At 48.5% G+C, this 19,621-nt stretch overlaps 1 protein-coding gene across 3 annotated transcripts in view; it reads right to left on the bottom strand.

Annotated features, from left to right (window-relative positions):
• Positions 1 to 19,621, bottom strand: part of EXT2 (exostosin glycosyltransferase 2) — a 144,100-nt gene that overhangs the window by 105,598 nt on the left and 18,881 nt on the right. For all 3 annotated transcript variants that reach the window (XM_055423882.2, XM_055423881.2, XM_055423883.2), the window contains exons 4-7: positions 19,345 to 19,461; positions 14,073 to 14,268; positions 11,706 to 11,845; positions 10,822 to 10,915 (exon numbers count right to left, since the gene is read on the bottom strand). In XM_055423882.2, the coding sequence (XP_055279857.2) occupies positions 10,822 to 10,915; positions 11,706 to 11,845; positions 14,073 to 14,268; positions 19,345 to 19,461 (547 nt within the window). The remainder of the gene's footprint in view (positions 1 to 10,821; positions 10,916 to 11,705; positions 11,846 to 14,072; positions 14,269 to 19,344; positions 19,462 to 19,621) is intronic.

Raw genomic sequence — 19,621 nt, 5'->3', positions numbered from 1 at the left:
CCTTCACCTCCAAATCACCGCTGTGCTCCCCAATCCCTTCTGCCTGGCATTTTTCTTCAATTTTAATATCAGAAGTTTCACACGCCTGCCTGAGCTCCTGGACTCTGCAGAAAGGCCCATATAGCTGTCAGCAAACTGATAAGAACTTTAAAATGACTCCACAGGGCCTCTTTATAAAGAAGAGCCAAAGAAGCCCATAAAGAAAGAGGGCAGGGGCCACGGAAACCAGCCGCTCACACTGTTTTAACGTGGCATTAAAATGAGCTGCAGATTTATGGCAGTGTTTTAGCCCCTGGCCCAAATCATCTAGGGATGAAGCTCTCCTCGACTTGCTCTCCAGCGGGATTTCAAACATGGGATGGAGCTGGCTGGACAGGGGTGGGGGAAGGGCGGCGGGGGCGAGGGGAACAGCAGAGAACCAGGAAAACCAGATGATACAACTCATTACCCTTTCAGTAGGAGGTGAACAGCAGCTATTCCTAAGAGGTATCTCACTGGTCCACTTACATTCACATAAAAAGTTGCTTTATTTTTAGTACATACCTAGTAAAAGGCTAGTTCTCCAAGTGTTCACCACCCAAATGTCAATTCTGATTTTGACTTTTCTCTTTACGTTTATTTTTTAATCTTCTGGCTCAAAAAAAAAAAAAAAAGAGTAAAATCATGATCCAGCAGAGGCTACATTAAAAGAGGGGGGAAGAAAGACTCAGTATGAAAATCGTTCTCATTGGAAATGGGAAAAAGTAATAGTACTTGACCCAAACGTGCCCATGAATTTTTTTTTAAGGCCAGCTAAAGAACCACTGATTTTCATAAGCCATTCTGAAAACCAGAGAGGGGAACCTCCCTCTATCCCAAGATGCAGAAAGCACACCAGGCCCACAGGAAAAAGTTCTGTTTCAAGTTTCCAAGCTCAGAAGCAAATGCATAATACATCCCCGTTGGTAACTTACTGTGGTTCCCGAAGCCCAAGCTCCAAACCAGGAGGCTCCTGCCAGTGTTCAAACCTAGACCCAGGCGGAACACTCCCAGACGACAGCCAACACAGAGCAGGCAGACCGGCCTCTAGATGCTTTAAGCCAACGATTTCATTTAAACAACACAACTGCTCTATTGTATTATTGGGGGCTTCCCTGTAGCTCAGACGGTAAAGAATCTGCTTGCAGTGCAGGAGAGCTGTGTTCGATCCCTGGGTCGGGAAGATCTCCAGAAGGGAATGGCAACCCACTCCAGTATTCTTACCTGGAGAATTCCATGGACAGAGGAGCCTGGTGGGTTCTAGTCCATGGGCTCACAAAGAGTTGGACTACTATCCCCAGGTCTGAGATAAGAAAATTGACGCGTGGCCAAGTGACTTGCCCATGCTCACAAAGTTGGCAGACAGAAGGCATAGCCTGGGATGCAAATTCAGGTCTCCCCAACTCAAAAGCCCATGTGCTTGCCACTATCAACATCTCTCAAACTTTCTGGACTGGGCCCCACACCAAGAAACATATAAATACACTAAATACTGACACTCACTGCACATATACATATGAAAGAAAAGATTTCAGGAAAGATTTACCCTTGCTAGGTAATACTCTGATGCCTGCCTTCCTTTCTATTAGCCTTCATTTTTAAAAAAATAAAATGCCACTCAAAGACTCCCTAAGGTGAAAAATACTGCAGTATACAAGGTCCCCCTTGTACCAAAATCCATCAGCTGGAGTCAGCAGACCTGGGTTCCAGGCAAGGCGAGGCTCTGGCCCTAACAATTCATCCTCAAGATCACTTGAACGCTAGGGCTTCCACCTCATTTATAATACGAAGAAAGGGCTGAATAATTTCTAAGGTTCCTTTGATTTTTCCCCCCCTCAGTCTCCTTAATTGATCGGCTTTCCCCTTTCATCGCACAGTTTTTCATTACTCTCCACTTGTCACTGACATTCCCGTCCTTCCAGCTCCCTAGAAAGTTCTCTCTTACTGGTATTTCAAGTTCCCCCTTGGGCTGCTCCATCTGACCTACCGAGTCTTTCCCACAGAGGCCAACCTCTAGGTGGAGCTCAGCACCTCTCAGAGCATCCTCTCGCCCTATTCGAGGCCACCCAGTCAGGAAGCCTCCTTTCACGGCCTGATCCATTCCGCAGTACAACTGAGTGACAGCACTTCTGGCCTCTTCCTTCATCTGTTACTGAAAGTACTCTCCCTAGCACCCTGAGGACAGGAGCTGTGTTCCTCCCTCCCCCTCTGTAAAAATCTCCCTTAATATACCTATACGATTCTAGCAGAAAAGCAGGTACTTAATACATACTTATTTGACAAGTCTGCATTATGAAATCAAGGACTCTTAATTCTCCAAGATTTTGAGAATATGTGGGGTGGGGGGAGCTCCTCTAGGAAAAGTCACTAAACCAGGTAAGTGAGCATTTATAGATGGAGCTCGCCGTGGACAATGTATGCCAGGGTTGCCAAGGAAAGCAGCTTTATGGTCTCCCCATCTGGACTGTGAGGATTTAAATCTTAGAAGCTATACAAAATAACTGCAAATCAGCCCCAACCTTAAAGACAGGGAAATTTATTTACAGGCCCTAGTGTACTATAAATTTGAGACTGTTCTATTAAAATGCTTTTCTTGGCTTCCCATCAGATACTTGGCAAAAGTCTTTTTCCAATAAGGTTCTTAATACTAGAGTTGAAAAAAAAAAGTTAAACATAAAAATGCTCTTCCTTAAGAGTTCCAATTAAATGAGTCCTTATTTTATCCTGGTTTAAACATAAGTTGACTGATCTCCTTCACAATATGGATTTATACATTCAGGAAAACTCCAACAGAGTAACAAAATTGAAACAAAATCATGAAACTCAAAATATCCCATAATCACACTGTTTCCCAAGGCTCTCCCACTGGCCAAAGAGCCTGGCTTTGTATCAGAACCACAGTTGCCTGTTTCACAGGGAGAACGCCAAGCATCAGGTCAACGTGTTTCGTTGGCAGGTAAGTGATCCAGTAGCTTTTTTAAGGGCGAGTGTGAAAGCAGAGACTGGCAAACAGAGCCTGGAGTGGCATGTTGGGACTAGAGAGCAGGGGGAGGAAGGGAATACTTGGCATGTTTTTCAAAGCCCTGAGAATTCAGTTTATGCATATAAAAGTTTATTTCAATTTCACAGTATTGGGGGGGAGGGGCGGGGAAGAGTGACAGACATTACAATGTCAAATCTTGGAAATCAGAAGTGAAGCCTTTTCCACATTCTTCATATTTCCAGAGACATGTCCAGTCTCCAATGTCTCGGGCAACCACTTTTTAGGAGACACGATCCAATAAGCAGTTAACCTGAATTGCTGGGAAGCTCATCCTGACATTCACCCTCAATCCAGGCCACAAAGCTCTAGGATTTGAATAACGCTGTGGGCAGCAAAGCAGAGCACGTCCCCCGTCTGTCCCTCACGTGTTGTGTGGTCTCCGGAGGATCGCTGTACGTCTATTCGTCCGTTTCCCCACATTAAAAAAATTCAGACCACTCCTCTCGCTGCCTATTCTCTCTGCTCTGTTTAAAGAGCGCTTTGTAAATTGTGTGTGTTGGGGGGCAGGGAGGGAGGGAGAGATGGACACAGACCGCGATGCAGCCGTCAACGGACACAACAGTCAAGCACAGGGGGCCCTCAGAGGACGCATCTGTCTGGGCTACTGGGGGTTCTAGACATCTGAGGGCTGACACCTTTAAGCAGATCACAAAACACTTTTAAAAAAATAAAAGCAAATTATTTTAGATAGAAAACTTTCGAAAATACTTTACGTGAAAGCCAATATTTTAAAAACACATTTATATACGCTAAACATAAACCTTCACTTAGAAGCTTGCAGGGCACCCTCAAGGACAGCCGTCTCTGTATTTCCACAATTTTAAGAGGCCCCGTCAAACACAGCTTCAAGGCGACAAAACAGAAACTGTATTCAACCATCAAAGTGATGGTAAGACTCATTTGGAGGCAAGAAATCCAAAATATGCAAAACAAACATGTACATATTCCTTTGAACCAAGGAATTCTACCATCTTACGATGACAGGCCCAGGATATTGAGAAGCACATTCTGTTGTCTGTATCCAAAGTGCTGAGAGTTCTGTTTTCATTTTTTAAGTTTTTTTTATGTGGACCATTTTTTTAAAGTCTTTATTGAATTTGTTACAACAGTGCTTCTGTTGTTTATGTTCTGGATTTTTGGCCATGAGGCATGGGCGACCTTAGTTCCTCAATCAGGGATCAAACCCACACAGCCTGCATTGGAAGGTCAAGTGTAAACCACTGGAGTGCCAAGAAGTCCCAAGTTCTATTCAACTTTTTATTTTGTATTGGGGTATAGCCAATTAACAAACAATGTTATGACAGTTCCAGGTGAACAGCGAAGGGACCCAGCCATACATACACATGTATCCATTCTCCCTTAAACTCCCCTCCCATCCAGGCCACCACACAACACTGAGCAGAGTTCCCTGTGCTATACAGTAGGTCATCGTTGGCTATCCTTGGCTAACCATTTTAATCACAGCAGTGGGTACAGGTCCATCCCAAACTCTCCAACTACTCTTTCCCACATCTCTCATCTTGGCGACCATAAGTTTATTCTCCAAGTCTGCTGGTCCTTTTCTGTTTCACAAGTTCACTGGTACCGATTGTTGCAATTTCACACATGAGGGATGTCATATGATATTTCTCCTTCTCTGACTTACGTCACTCAGGATGACACTCTCTAGGTCAATCCATGCTGCTGCAAATGGCACTGTTTCATTCTTTGTAATGGTTGAGTAACAGTCCGTTGTACATATGTACATCTTTATCCACTCCTCTGTCGATAGACATTTAGGTTGTCCTGGCTATTGTAAACAGTGCTGCAGTGAACACCGGGGCACGTGTATCCTTTTGGATCACGTGTCCCTCCAAATATATGCCCGAGAGTGGGATTGCCAGGTCTATTTTTACTTTTTTAAGGAACCCCCATACTGTTCTCATAATGGCTATACCGATTTACATTCCCACCAACAGTGTAGGAGGGTTCCCTTCTCTCCACACCCTCTCCAGCGTTTATTATTTACAGAGCATTCCATCCAAGTTCTATTTTAAAGCAGCTTTTCCGTCTTCTCTATTCATGGCTGACTGGCAGATGCCCCATGTCACAGCCCCTCACTTAGTCTTCTTTCTGTCCTTCAAAGGTGTAACTTCGAAACTACCAAGTCTATGGAAAGCAGACAGTTAAATGTGCTGAAATCACATGTAAGATAAAAGAGAAGCCTCCTGTGGGGTCTCTCTCCTGGATAAAGTGCAAGAACTCTGGGGGACGCACACACACACTGTCCTGTGGTCTCTTCTGCTCTCTCCTCGACCACAGCCAGGCCTGACAACAGTCCTGCCAGGTGAGGGGGCCACATATTCTTCAATAGACATGTTCTTTTTCCTTATCAGCCCATTATATCTTCACGTACTCCTCCAGAGAACAAATAATTGGTATGCTTAGTATAACAGGAAAAATATGAAGGCAGGCTGAGATGGGTCAGTGTAATAGAAAAGAAACATATTTTAACGTGGCCAAGCGTTCAAGGAGAGAGAGCAAAGGAGATGCTGAATGTTTTTGCCACCTCAAAGGCTCCCAGTCAATTGAGTACAAAGAAGAGTTCAAAGGCAAGGCAGGCTCCTGACTTCCACCTCCTAGTGTGGCTGAGGTTAGAGGTCACTGCTGGCGGAGCCACTGACCAATAAAAGAATGTTTGGAAACTCCACTCAACAGATAAACTGAGGATCCATTTACACCTTCCTCCCCATCCACACAAACACTGCCAACTATGCAGACCAGTGTCTAGTCAGCCTTCCAATATCCTGGGTTGCTCTCTTTTTCATTGTGATTCCAAAGGAGACTGGGGATGTGAACGTTCCATTAGACTACAGAAAAATTCTTAGTTGCATACTTCTTCCTGGCTTCCAACATGAGAAGGATAGTGGATGGAACCCTCCATCTTTAAGGCTGCCATCAAATACTACCTCACCAATAAATCTGTCCCTAACAGCTTTAACCCAGACTTCCTCCCATTTCAAACCACTAACATGCTTTGGAAAATCTGCACCATCTTCTCAGCTTTCTTTGGGCTTATACCCACATATCCCCAGGATGGCTATTAGGCATGTGTGGGTAGGGGTCACAAATTTCTTATGATCTCCCATCATTTCCCCTTGGAGGAAAAAAAAAAAAAACATAATTAGGGCTCCACTAAGTTAACGAGCTAATACAGCTCATAAGACAATAAAAGGCGGACAAGTTGGCTTTATACCTCTATAACTATTAACCTCTATAACTGTCCACAGTGACTGCCGCCATGAAATTAAAAGACGCTTGCTCCGTGGACAGAAAGCTGTAACAAACCTAGACGGCTTATTAAAAAGCAGAGACATCACTTTGCCGACAAAGGTCCATACAGTCAAAGCTATGGCTTTTCAAGTAGTCATGTGCAGATGTGAGAGTTGGACCATAAAGAAGGCTGAGCACCGAAGAACTGGTGTTTTTGAACTGTGGTGTTGGAGAAGACTCTCGAGAGTCCCGTGGATGGCAAGAAAATCAAACCAGTCAATCCTGAAGGAAATCAACCCTGAATATTCATTAGAAGGACTGATGCTGAAGCTGAAGCTCCAGCACTTTGGCCACCTGATGCAAAGAGCAGACTCACTGGAAAAGACCCTGATGCTGGGAAAGATTGAGGGCAGGAGCACAAGGAGGCAGCAGAGGATGAGACGGTTGGACGGCATCACTGACTCAATGGACAGGCGTTCGAGCAGACTCCGGGGGACAGAGAAGGACAGGGAAGCCTGGCGTGCTGCAGTCTCTGGGGTTGCAAAGAGTCGGACATAACTTACCGACTGGACAACAACAAAAGCAACTCTTAACTCTATTAATGAAAGGAACTGATTTCTAACTAAACCACAGAAAGCCCTATAAGCCACCCCAGCCTCTTCCAATGCCACATACGCCAACACAGCCAGTTGTTGGTCTTCAGGGGTAGATAACAGAGATGCAGGTTGTTTCAAAAGTCTTAGCTTATGTCTAGCTCTTACTTCAGGTTCTAGCCCTGCATATAACTTCAACGGCTGCTTCACTATCGACTCTCAGGTGAGGAGGAAAAGTTAACTATGCTTCCTTGTCAGGCAGAATATCTTTCTCTCTGGGTGCGTCCTAACTCCCGGGTCATGTTAAGGGTTGTCACCACATATCCACTGATCAGATTATAGCCCCTGAACTCGAAGCTGCATTACCGTCCTCACCAAGATCCCATCCATATCTCGGGGGTCAAATTCAGAAACTCTGGCTCTGCTCCATCGCAGGAGAGCAGAATCCTGTGCTAAAAAGCACAGGAAGGAGCGGGTCTCTCTAGAGAGCGGCTCTAAGGCACGGAGTCAGTGTAGCCCACGGCACTCAGGACACGGCTACTTGGAAGGAAGATGAGTCACTTCAGAGTGGATGGAGCCCTCTGCTGGCTACCGCTGCGCGTGCAGCCCCTCGGGCCAGTCCTGAGGTGCTCAGCAAGAAAATCTGCCCTGTGTTCCTCAGTCTAAGTTCATTCTAACGAACGTAAGCAACCCGGGGTTCTAAGGTATCAACTACTGATGTGACAGGTTTTCCCCTAAAAGTTTATCCGTCTTACAGAGACTCAAATTGGACCTCCCTAAAGAGAGTTCACCGAAGTCTAATAACTTATTTTTTCAGTTATTCCTGCCAAGGCCTGACTGAATCAATGGAGGGGATACGAAAGACAAAGGACAAGCATATTCTGGAAAGAACAAAAGAGCTACCTCTAACCTCAGAGAGACGACCGCGTTACCAATAGGAAAGCGGCTCCCAAGCACAGCGCTTTTGCCCCCTTGGGAGGTATCTGGCGACATCTGCAGACATTTCAAGGTGTCACAATCTGGGAGTCAGGTGTGCCACTGGCATCCTTTCGAACTCTCTGGGAACTGCTTCAACCGGGTAATCTCACCTCTGGCTGAGATCAGTTCAGTCTAGAAATCTGAGGTTGGGAGAAGAAAAGAGGTCATTTTGGGGGTGCAGACTATTCAGAGAAAGGAGAGCAGGACTAAACAGGCCACGGCAGTGGAGGATCTCAGAAGGTCTGAAAGTAGCACAGAGAAGAGCATCAGCAAGCAGAAGGGAGATTTAGGATGGGAGGCAGGAAAGTGAAAGGGCAAGTCGCTCTGTCCGACTCTTTGCGACCGCATGGACTATAGCTCACCAGGCTCTTCTGTCCGTGGAATTCTCCAGGCAAGAACACTGGAGTGGGTGGCCAGTCCCTTCTCCGGGAGATCTCAACTCACGGATCGAACCCGGGTCTCCTGCATGGCAGGCGGATTCTTTGCCATCTAAGCCACCAGGGAAGCCCAGGAAAGTACTGAGGTCACCTTTATTCCGCCAGTGGACATAATACAGGTTATTCACCACCACAGACAGTAACAGGCCCTCATGACAGGGGGTGGTCATGGGAAAGAGACGATCACTCAATTATTAACGCTGTCAAGGACAGGAGTTTCACAGTGCTTCTTAACAGCTGAATGGAACACGAGAGCTGATCTAGCCCACCCTCGATTCCATAAATAAGGAAGTCCGAGGAGCTCTGGTCACAGACGTGTCCCAGTTACACAATTAGCAGAGACAGACGCGGGGCTCAAGCCAAAGTCTTTTAAAGACCCCACATGTGTCTTCTGGAACCCAAATAACCTAAAAGTACACTGTTTTAAGTAACCGTTAGTCACTCCGCTTCAGTGGTTCTATGATTCCGAACCTGGCACTTGAAAAGACTGGCAAGGCTCGTCTCAGACCTGTGGTTCCGAAGCCAAGTTCCCGGGGGAAAAGCGCATTCTGTGAACTGGCCCTGGGTGCTCTGCTCTAAAAACTAAGTGATTCTCTTCCCAACAGGAAGGTAGTGGGGTGGAGAAGGTACCAGGGCAGAACGTCCTCCTTTTTACCTCCCCGGTGTTTTCTCAGCCTTTTATAAATCTATAAAAGATGATATCTGATTTATCAGATGATCCCCTATTTACTTATGTTAACAAAGCAAGATGCCCTAAAATGAAACTCAAAGAGCATAAACACCAGGTCCCTTCAAGGAGCACTTTTTTCTTCTATGAGTTGTAAGAACCACAAGTTCAGATCAAGACCATAGAGATCTCTAGGCTGATTTTCTAATTCACTACAACTCAGATGAGGTCAGCAGTTAAGCAACAAACGGGGAAGCCCAGAAACTTGAACATGGGTGAGCTAGGAAAAAGACTTCAGGGAGGCTAAACTTAACCTGTGATTTGTTTTCAAATCAGAACGCCCAAGTGACGGACAGATGAGGTCACAGGGGTCCAAGGAAGGCAGAGCCTTGGCCAAGGGCACAGAGTCAGTAACTGGCCAAGCTGGAATTCAACACAGGCAATCTGGGGGTCAGAACCTACAGACTCAATCACCGTGTGATGAACCATCTGTTTGGTCTAAGGAGCTGGGTACCAAAATAAAGAGGTGGCCTGAACATATCCACTAACTCCCTCTTAAACCCTAAAATGAAGGCATAATCAAAGATAAAGAGAATGGGGGAGGAGCTAATACTACCAAAGTGTGGAAGCAGGAAAGCAGGTGGTGGCTGATGCGATAGGCCCAGGAGCTGAGAAGCCCCTGCGTTCCACTGCGGACACTCAGGGGAAGAGGCGGAGCTCAGGGCAGGAGGACAGATGGACATTGTGTGTGAGCAGCAGGCAGAAGCCCAGAGTCCCTCCCCACTTCCACACCGCCAGGTGATGGCCCTGCCCTCACCCAGACAGAGACCTGAGGCTCATTCCTGCGACAAAGTTAGACACGGGGTGCGTGGAGGCAGCTACAGCCTAACCCTAACCCTCCAAGCCTCTTTCTCCGGCTCATCACCTACACAGATAATTTTGATGAGAATAAAAACTTGTAAAAATCCATTAAAAGAAGAAAAAGAACCAGAGAAGACCATGATTGGAAAGGACGCAGGTGCCCCCTCAATGTTCGTGGCAGCACTGTTTACAACAGCCAAGACAAGGAAGCAACCTAAATGCCCACGGGCAGAGGGATGGGTAAAGAAGACGTCGGACACGTAGACGATGGAGCTTCGGCCATACCAGTGAAACAGTGTCATTGGCAGCAAGGCGACAGACCTGGAGACAAGTGAAGTCAGGCAGAGAAAGACGAGTATCACATGGCCCTGCTTATATGTGGAGTCTAAGCAACGAGACGAATGAACCATTTACAAAACCGAAGAGAGTCAGAGATGCAGAAAACAAGACTCGGGGTTACCGGGGTGGAAAGCGGAGAGGAGTAAACTGGGAGAGTGGGACCGATACCCACGCACTGCTTACATAAAACAGACAGTAAGGACCTACTGCACAGCACAGGGAACTCTGCTCAGTACTCTGTGGGGACCCAGGCGAGCTGATACACAACACTCAAGGTCAAAGCTCCTGAGAAGCATCACCCTGAAACACACCAGCTTCCACCACACCCGTCTCAGTCACCGGAGCCCTCACCTGCTGTGTAAACGGCCTTCCAGAGACGGGAAGCTCTGTGTCCTGAACACAGAGCTGAGGTGTCCTAGCATCACAGCAGGCTTACTTCAGGAGTGTTTCTGAATCTCTGACAGTTATTATTCCAAGCCTTCTCTGATGCAACTCCCTAACACTGTTTTCCTCTTTTAGGTCTGGCTGATTGACACAGTGGAGGACATCAATCCCGTGCCCACTCTCAGCATCCAAGCAGTCAAGGCCACCTTTCGCCAGCCCCCGTCCCCTCCCCCATGCCTGGCCCCTCACCTGTCTCTGCATTTCTTCAATCTGTCTTCGGGGGATGCTCTGCAGAATACTGTAGACATCTGACATCTTTTCTTCCGGCACAACTACAGATGCTCTAGAGACAAGAGGGAGACGGCGGATGTGCGTGCAGCCCTGCAGACGAAGAACTGCTGCACGTGCGGCCCGTTCGGTTCCCACGAGCAGAGGCAGCAACGCCCCGCGCCTCCCTCAGCCCCACGGTCCTCGCGGTGAGCAGCCCCTCTTCCCTCCCCCTTCCTCGGGGCCGACCAGCTCAAAGGAGCTCCCCCAGCTCCCTCCCTCCCCTCCCCGTCACCACGCCACGCCGCTCCCGTCCTCCGGCCACAGAGGTACCCTCTCAGCCTCCTGGATACACCACACTCTGCCCGACCACAGGGCTTTGTGTGTCCGGTTCGGCCTGCCCGGTACACTCATCTTCACTCGTCACTGTCCACTCTAAATTAACAATGACTTCTCCTTCAGCTGTATTCCCCAATCCATTCATTTATTCAGCATGTATTTATGGAGGCCCTACTATGTGCAAGGCCACATAATCGCTGTCATTTTAAACTACAGGACTCAACTCTGCCACTGGAGCTCAAAAACAGCCAAAGATCAAGTGTCATGGATGGGTGTACTGAATGGGTGTACTGTGATATAATAACACTTTATTTACAAACACTGGCAGCGTGCCACATGGCCCAAAGGCCTCAGGTGACCAACCTCTGCTGCAGGTCCATGGACTAACTCTCCTGATGGAAAATGGAGCAAAAAAAATCTGAAGGAGCAGTTCTCAGACCTAGCTATGCATTACAATTGCTGGGGGACTTTAAAAATAATCCATGCAGGAACCCTGGGATAAAGGTTCATCAGAAGGTAACACCCACCTCTTCCAGTCAAGGACTTCAGAGAAAGGCAAAACATAGGAGTCTGCGATGATCACTGGGACGCAGCCGGCCCGTAACACGTCACTCAGTACCGCCTGGCCCAGCCGAGCTCCACGAAGGACCATGCAGAAAGTAGCCTCCTGCAGGAACACAGGCAGAGGGAGGGGATTACAAAACAGTTCCGTTGATCCACTTACTCTGATCCCGGCAGACCACAAAGTTCTCTCAAGGGCTGAAGCCAAGCAAGACCTAAAATGCTAGAAGATAACAGCTCACCCCGGTAGGACTGAGAAGCTGAAGCGGTTGCAACGCTCTGGATTTCCACTCTTGAGAGTCACTGCAATGCCTCCACTGCTTGGATTCGGAAAATGTTCACAACCCACCTCCAGGTCTTCCTCTGGAAGCTCAACAACATGACTTCCCACGGACTGGATTCTTTCAGCCCTGGGGTGCTGTGTACATACACCAGGGCTCAGAGTACTTACTTCCGCCTGCCTTGTACTAGAATTATTTGGACGGAGCATATCTGGCTCTTGAGAGGACCCCCTACGGAAAGCATCAAATCTCCTTTCATCTTCCTACCCCCCACAGCATCCAGCAGTGTGCTTCACATACAGAAGACATTCATCTCGTGAATGCTATGCCTTCAAAAGCACCTTAAGGCATATAGGTTCTGTTCAGATACAACCGAACAAAAAGCAAGACCTCACTAAAGGTCTTCCTCATTCACTCCCTCGAACACACTGGATGTGGGGCACGTTTGGGAAAAGGAGAGATGCACAAAAGAAAAATGTGGTTGTAATAGGTCAACCAAAAACATAAGGAAAGCTCCAGTCTCTAATACTCAAGTTTCTTCCAGTTTTTGCCTCTTCAGGAGAAAAAAAAGAAAAAAAAAATTAAAAAGAAAAAATACTGTTTAATTTGTAAAGCTAGAGAAAAGGAGAGTTCAGAAGAAATATGAAGTAACTCAATATGCCAAATTCCTCTGGGGATAAAGGAGAAAGCGATGAGAAAGGGCAGGGGTGGAGAAGGGGCATCGGTCATGGCACCCGGAGGGGCAGGTGGACGCTCAGCCGGCCCCAAAGAGTCGGCGTCCAGATGTGGACACGTGTGCTGATAACCATTTTTCCTGTCTAGACAAAGGTTACTATAAATACTCCTGCTCACATCACCACTGTTATCAGTCAGACATTCCAAAGGAGATGCAGCACTTTTTGAAGGTATGTTAACAATCCCAGCACAGGCCAGGTCTCTTTGGAGACTTTGAAAAAATAAAAATCACACACAATCACACCAGCTCCTTAAGATCTCTCCTTGAACTGAACGATTTGTATTTTAAGCGACTGAACTGAACTTAAATGAAGTGAACAAAATATTTAAAATATTAAGGAGGGCTGAGTGCCAAAGACCTGACGCTTTTGAACTGCTGGTGCTCTCAAGAGTCCCTTGGACTGCAAAGAGATCCAACCAGTCCATCCTAAAGGAAATCAGTCCTGACTATTCATTGGAAGGGCTGATGCTGAAGTTCTAATACTTTGGCCACGTGATGCAAAGAGCTGACTCATTTGAAAAGACCCTGATGCTGGGAAAGATTGGAGGTAGGAAAAGAAGGGGATAACAGAGGATGAGATGGCTGAATGGCATCACTGACTCAATGGACATGAGTTTGAGTAAACTCTGGGAGATGATCAAGGACAGGGAAACCTGTCATGCTGCAGTCCATGGGATCACAAAGTCAGATATGACTGAGCGACTGGACAACAGCAGAGTGAATAACCCCTAATTTCTGCTTTCCTGGCTTCCTGGCTCTTGGAGTATCAAGCAGCCTGCTTATAATACAGGAGTATAATACAGGACTACTCTGCCTGCAGTTACAAAGTGCTGGCACTCCCACGACACCAGCAGGACACACGTAGGGTGGCAGAAACACCAAGAGACAAAACGGCAACAAAAAATAAACACCTCCCACTCCCAGGAAGAACTAACTGTGGCTGTGTGAGCTGGCTCAGTTGGAGGATACAAGCTGCAGCTTAAAGAAGCAAGTTCCTCTGGGCTGGATAAGGAATATAGGGATAAAAGCAAAATACACATGCCTGCTTTGACTACGCAGCTCCCCTGTACATCTACGGGGTGTGTCTTTTTGCAGTAAGATGAGTTCATAGAAGGACAGGAACGCTCACGGGCCAAGCAGCTTTGCACTAACAGCACACAGACCCCGAAGCTCCCGCAAGTCCACGGGGCAGCAGTGGAGGGCAGTCCGGTCTTGCTCTCCCCGCAGGGAGCTTGGCGAGCGCAGCTCAGAGGGGGAACGCCTGTTGGCTGGGCTCAGTCCCGGCCGGGCCCTGAGAGAGGCGGGCGGACACTCACCTGCAGCACCTGCGGGTAGTCGAAGGCCTGGTGCTCGTGGCAGCGCTTCCGGGCGGCGGGGACGCCCTCGGAGAGGTTGCTGCACTTGTCCAGCACCAGCACCGCCTCGCCGTGTCTGGCCTGGAGGGCAGCCAGGTCCTCCCTGTACTCCGGATGCAGGGCCACCTGGGACGACAGCAGGAAGTACCGCCGCGGCCTGCGAAGCAGAAGACGGGGCACTGGGACCCTGGCAGCCGCCGTGTGCGTCACGGGGAGGCCAACTGCGGGTCGAGAGCTTAGGGCGGCGAGTGCTTTCCGACCCATCTCCTCCCACGACTTGTGGGGAAACTACTCTTCGTAGCACTGCTGGATATTTAAACCATTATACGTGCTGAGAAGACAAGCGAGGACTCACTCACATGCTGAAGCATCTCCCCATTGTTAAAGGGGAAAAGTTCTTAACATTTTGAGGAAAAGCTTATAATAGGCCAAGCTTAGGGAGCATGCTTTAAGTGTGTGTGTGTGTGTGTGTGTGTGTGTGTGTGTCAGCGTAAAGAGAGAAAGTGACTGACTGGTTGATTATTTGGAAGAACGTCCAATGAGAGCATTAGTTCGATCTGAGTTCTCCGCTCTGAAAAGCAGCTGCGAGCAGGCTGCATCCTTCAAAGAGGAAAGCAAGGGGTCTTAACGCACAGCACTGGCCGTGAAAGCAGACTACTTCCAGCTGCTGAGTGGCGCCCTACGCTATGGGGAGCTCCAGGGAAAGACAGCCCCCACCCTCAAGGCCATATGGATTCAGGAAGACCAAAAAAAGGTCATGGAGAACAAGCGGAAAAAACTAGCTTCATCCATGGGTGGAACCAGTCTTAACATCAGATAGCAAGAATGTGTAAGAGAAAATGGACCGAAGAAAGGATTTCCAAGGCTCTAGCGCCATTCAGACCTCCACGAGAAACAAAACGTGAGCGCACTGGGGAGACCAGAGGGCAAGCAATTCTCTCCAAGAAGGCAAGATTCCCACAGGGCAGAGGTTACAGAGGCGATAAACACGACGTAGGCAAAGGAACCAGCAGGGATCACTGAAGAAGAAAGGAATAATATAAAGCAGGTTCCAGAAGAAATGAAACCCCCATCAAACCTAGAAGCAGGACTCGAACCTTCCTCAGACCGTACAGACCAGGGAAAACATCCAGGACAGCCCTCTCTAGGCACTGCCACCAGGGAAGCTAGCAGGAAGCAGCTCTAAGAAAGGACTCAAACCCTCGAGTCTGAACCCAGCCCCCACCCCCTTTTCTTCTTGCCTTGGGGAGAAAGAACAGGAAATTGCTTTATTTTCCTTTCGTTTCTCAGGTTTAGTTGGAGGGTCCAGCTGGAGAACACCTTACACATCTAACCGTGGCCAAAAAAGAATCTCTCTCTGAGAAGGTGTCATCCCAAGCTTTAAGCGTCACACCCAAAAGACACAGAGCAGTGAGTGAGGAAATGAACGCTCTCCCGGCCGGCAGATCAGCTCGACTCCAGCAAACAGAGCAGCACACACCACGGCTGATGGCCTCAAGTCCCCGGAACCATTTCTGGTCACTTCTCTCTACAGCCAAACTGAAGGCAAAGGCAGGAAGGGAAGATAGGGACAAGCAGATCCCCTAGAACGTCACTGTCCGATAGCAATTAGCCACGTGAGACCACTTAAATCTATTAAAATCTTAAAATCCAGCTCCTTGGTCACCTTAGCCCCACCCCAAGGGCTCAACAGCTATATGTGGAAGTGGGCACCTGACTGAACACAGATCGTCTCCTCGCTGAAAGTCCTGCTTGAGAGAGCTGCCCCGGACGGCAGTGCAGGCCCGCAGCCCAGGGCAGAGGCGAGCAGACGGAAGAAAGACACCCAACAGCAGCCCGTCGGGGAGACAGTTTAGGTCAGCTGTACAGACTGGCTTCTCTCGTCCTGGACAATTTCTCCTTCAATTGCATTTTGCTGAACAATACATTGGCTATTTATAGCCAAAAGGACACCTTCTAGCCACTGAAACAGACTCTTGAATTCGATCCCCAGCCCTAAGCCTCAATCATTTTTCTTTTGTAAAATCATCAGTTTTCAGAGGGGAGAGGTATGATGGGAAGGTCACATATAAGGAGTCCTCTTCTATCATCTCAAAGTGAGGATTTCTATAATCAAGCTCGTCTGCTTAAAGCAGGAGGAAGATGGAGAGTCAAACTCTCATCACAAGCATGGAAAGCAGCTCAACAACTCACCCCATTTGAAAATGAACTATCTTGTGAGGTGGTGAATCTTTTTTACTACAAATCAGAGAACTTTTCAGGAAGAAATTACAGTAACAAGGTATGCATTAAGTTAGAATTAGTGTTAGTCGCTCAGTTGTGTCAGACTCTTTGCAACCCCATGGACAGTAGCCCTCCAGGCTTCTCCATCCATGGGATTTTCCAGGCAAGAATATTGGAGTGTGTTGCCATTTCCTTCTCCAAAGTGAGAGCCAAACAGCCTCTAAAGGTCTTTCCAATCCTCAAGATGATGGCTCTACGGTAGTTGCCACAGGGCACTGGGACTTGCTGGGTGTCTCCGGAGACTCCTATTTAAGCAGAGCGGCTAACACAAAACTGGTGCTCCAGGCTGCCTCGAACAGGAGTAGCTGTGCTGGTGTCCGAGGGGTGCCCCTGCAGGCGGGTGTGGAGTGCTGGCATCCTGGAGGGGTGAGGGCGTTTCCGTGCGGTGGGGGTGGCCCACTGGGAGTGCTCCAGTCCTCGTCCAGGGGAGAACTTCTCAGGGGAAGAGCGGGGAGGTGGCCTGGCCCAGACTATGAGATCCCTGAAAGAGGGACCGGGGAGGGGGCAGAGGGAGTCATGGCCTCCCCATCTGGGATGCGGAGACCAAGTGAGGGCAAGAGGGCAGCCCAGACTGAAGGGGTACGGGGAGGGTGATGGCAAGGGCAGCGCCCCTCCAGTGTGGGGGGTTAGAACCCAGGAAGGGTGAGGAGGGGGTCTACCCCAGGGTGATGACGGGGAGCAAGAGCACGACGTAGGGGGTCAGTGGTCACCTGTGCGGTGAGGGGCAGAGGCAACCACAGAGCTCCAGTCACGTACAACAGGGTTGATCAAGTAAGATACAGGGGATAATGGGAGCCAGACTTCTCACTGTCCCTACGGAAAGAGAGAACCAGAATCCCCGGCAGCAGCGGATGGACTAGGAGAGAGCGACAGGAGGGCATGGTTTCCAATACACACAGGCAGAGGGGAGGGAGCAGCCCACTCAGAGAAAGACGCACAGACGCTGACATGCAGTGCGCAAAGGAATCCGGAGCAAAGACAGCCTCCGGGCTGACTGTGTTGTCAAGAAACACAGTCCCACTGCAGACACTCAGTCACCACGCTCAGTGGGTCCCCACCCAACACGACCACGTGCTACATAAATGAGCAGATGTGAGAGAGAGTCTAAAAATGTTCCCCCTGCCTGCATGCTGGCTCGCCCTGACCTGGCAGATGGTGGGGTGGGGGAGTAGGCCCATTTTAGTTTTAAGCAAACAAAATCTTAAGGTGGATTTGTTTTTCTTTCGAGGACTAAAATGACCAGCTATGACTTTCATGTCTCTTCCCAGCAGGGCTGATATCGAAGCTTCAGCAAAATCATGCTGAGAACTCCAAGTTTCCCTCCATAGTAACCATTGTAAACTCCCAATTTAGTTCCTTTTAGAGAGAGAAACGACGAGAATTCCAGCTGAGGCCAATACATCTGTGAGAAAAAGCTATCAATAGCAACAATCCTCAGCTTCCCATTGGACAATATTGAGAGAGATTTAAAATAAAAATAAAAACAAAGCTCTTGCTACTCTATGCAGCCCTCAAGAGATGTGGGAATTCCCTTAAAAAGCAACTCTCACAAACAGCAACAGATTCCAAATGCTGCCGTGAGGTCACCCCGACTGCCTCCTCCCAGATCCCTGGAAAGTGCGATGAGTCTAGAGCTTGTCTTTGCTTTTCTTTTTCTTTTTTCTCTCCCGAGGCAGAGAAGTGTTGTTTTTAAAAGAAACAGAACAACTACAGGGCCCAACTGCAAACCCTGGTGGGGAAACGGAGGTGGGTGGGTCCAAGCCGGGCCACAGAAATCCACAGCTTGCCCAGCAGGGGGAGGACCATCCCCCTGTGTCTCGAGCATCCTGCTGCTGCTCTGGAAGACAGACTGCTTAAGACTATAGTTTCTAGAGTCTCAGGACTCTGGAAATCAACAGCAACCTTAAACCATCTAAGGATGGTCATTTCAGTCTAGTTAACACATAAAAATTAGAGATCAAGTTACCAAGAAAATACCACCAACAGAGCAAGCTTGTAATTCCTGGAAACTATTATCTGAAGGGAGTTTGCACTGCTCAGAGTGGTTTGCTCTCCTTCGTTTCAATCTCTCTCAGTCTTTTCCTTTCAGTGTGTTTTCTTCCCTGGATTAAATCTGAAGGGACGTGCCAGTCCTAAACCAACATTAGGGACCTAGATTATACTCGGGAGAGTGGATGATAGAGTTTAGTCTGAGCCATCTTAAGACTGCTCACCCTACCTCCTCCAGGCTTTCTCCGGCCACAGCACTGCTGACCTTTGGGCCCAATGATGCCTTGTGGTGAGGGGCCGCCATGGGCATGGCAGAGGTTTAGGGGCATCACCAACCTCCGCCTGTTAACTGCCCACAGTGCCTGGTGCAGAACTAAAGACTTAACACAATGGGCCTGGTGGCTCTCTTCTTTGAAAGGCTGGCCCTTGGCTGGTGCATGGGAACTTCAATTTCGGGGGAAAAACTGTACAAATGACAGGATTTATGCTGAACGCCTGGCTTTCCCTCTGGAAGCCTGGAATTCCACACAGGAAGTAAGGGAGAGGAAAGACTTATGGACGGCAACTAGATTTCTGATTTGGGGAGCTTGGCAGACAGTGCTGAAAACTGACTGACAGAGAGAAAAAGAAAGAGAAACTGCTCAGTCCTGTCCGACTCTCTGCGACCCCATGGACAGTAGCCTGCACCAGGATCCTCCGTCCACGGGACTTTCTAGGCAAAAGTACTGGAGGGGGTTGCCATTTCCTTCTCCAGGGAATCTTCCTGACCCAGGAATCAAACCCAGGTCTCCCTCATTGTAGACAGACGCTTTACCGGTCTGAGCCACCAGGGAAGTACAGAGAGATAAATAAGGTTGGGGTGGGACAGGAAAAAGGACCCTCAAGGACCCCAGCCTGTGACTGATGGTTCGACTGCAGTGCGACCTGCCCCGCTGGCATCTCTCAGCACAGGACGCCTTACCCGGGCCCTTTCTCCGGAAGGTCCACCTCTGCTGACAGCGGACTATAGACAGGAATGCTGACATCGTAGCCTTGCCGGTAAGTCCAGGTAGAAAAGCCACCACCAGCCAACAGAGCCCTGAAAAGCAAAGCGTTTTGTCAAACGATGAGAAAGAAAGACGGTCTTCGTCCTAATAAGCTCTGTGGAAAGGGGTAGCTGGATATTCATAACAATATCAACCACAGCTGATGTTTACCAAGTCACTTTTCTAGAAAGACACCGTGCTAAACGCTGTACA

Source organism: Moschus berezovskii, chromosome 14 (genome assembly GCF_049115385.1).
Source record: "Moschus berezovskii isolate FMDL1 chromosome 14, NW_MosBer_1.0, whole genome shotgun sequence".
NCBI lineage: Eukaryota > Metazoa > Chordata > Mammalia > Artiodactyla > Moschidae > Moschus > Moschus berezovskii.
Note: the sequence above shows the minus strand (reverse complement) of the source record. Positions and strands in the feature narration are given on the sequence as shown.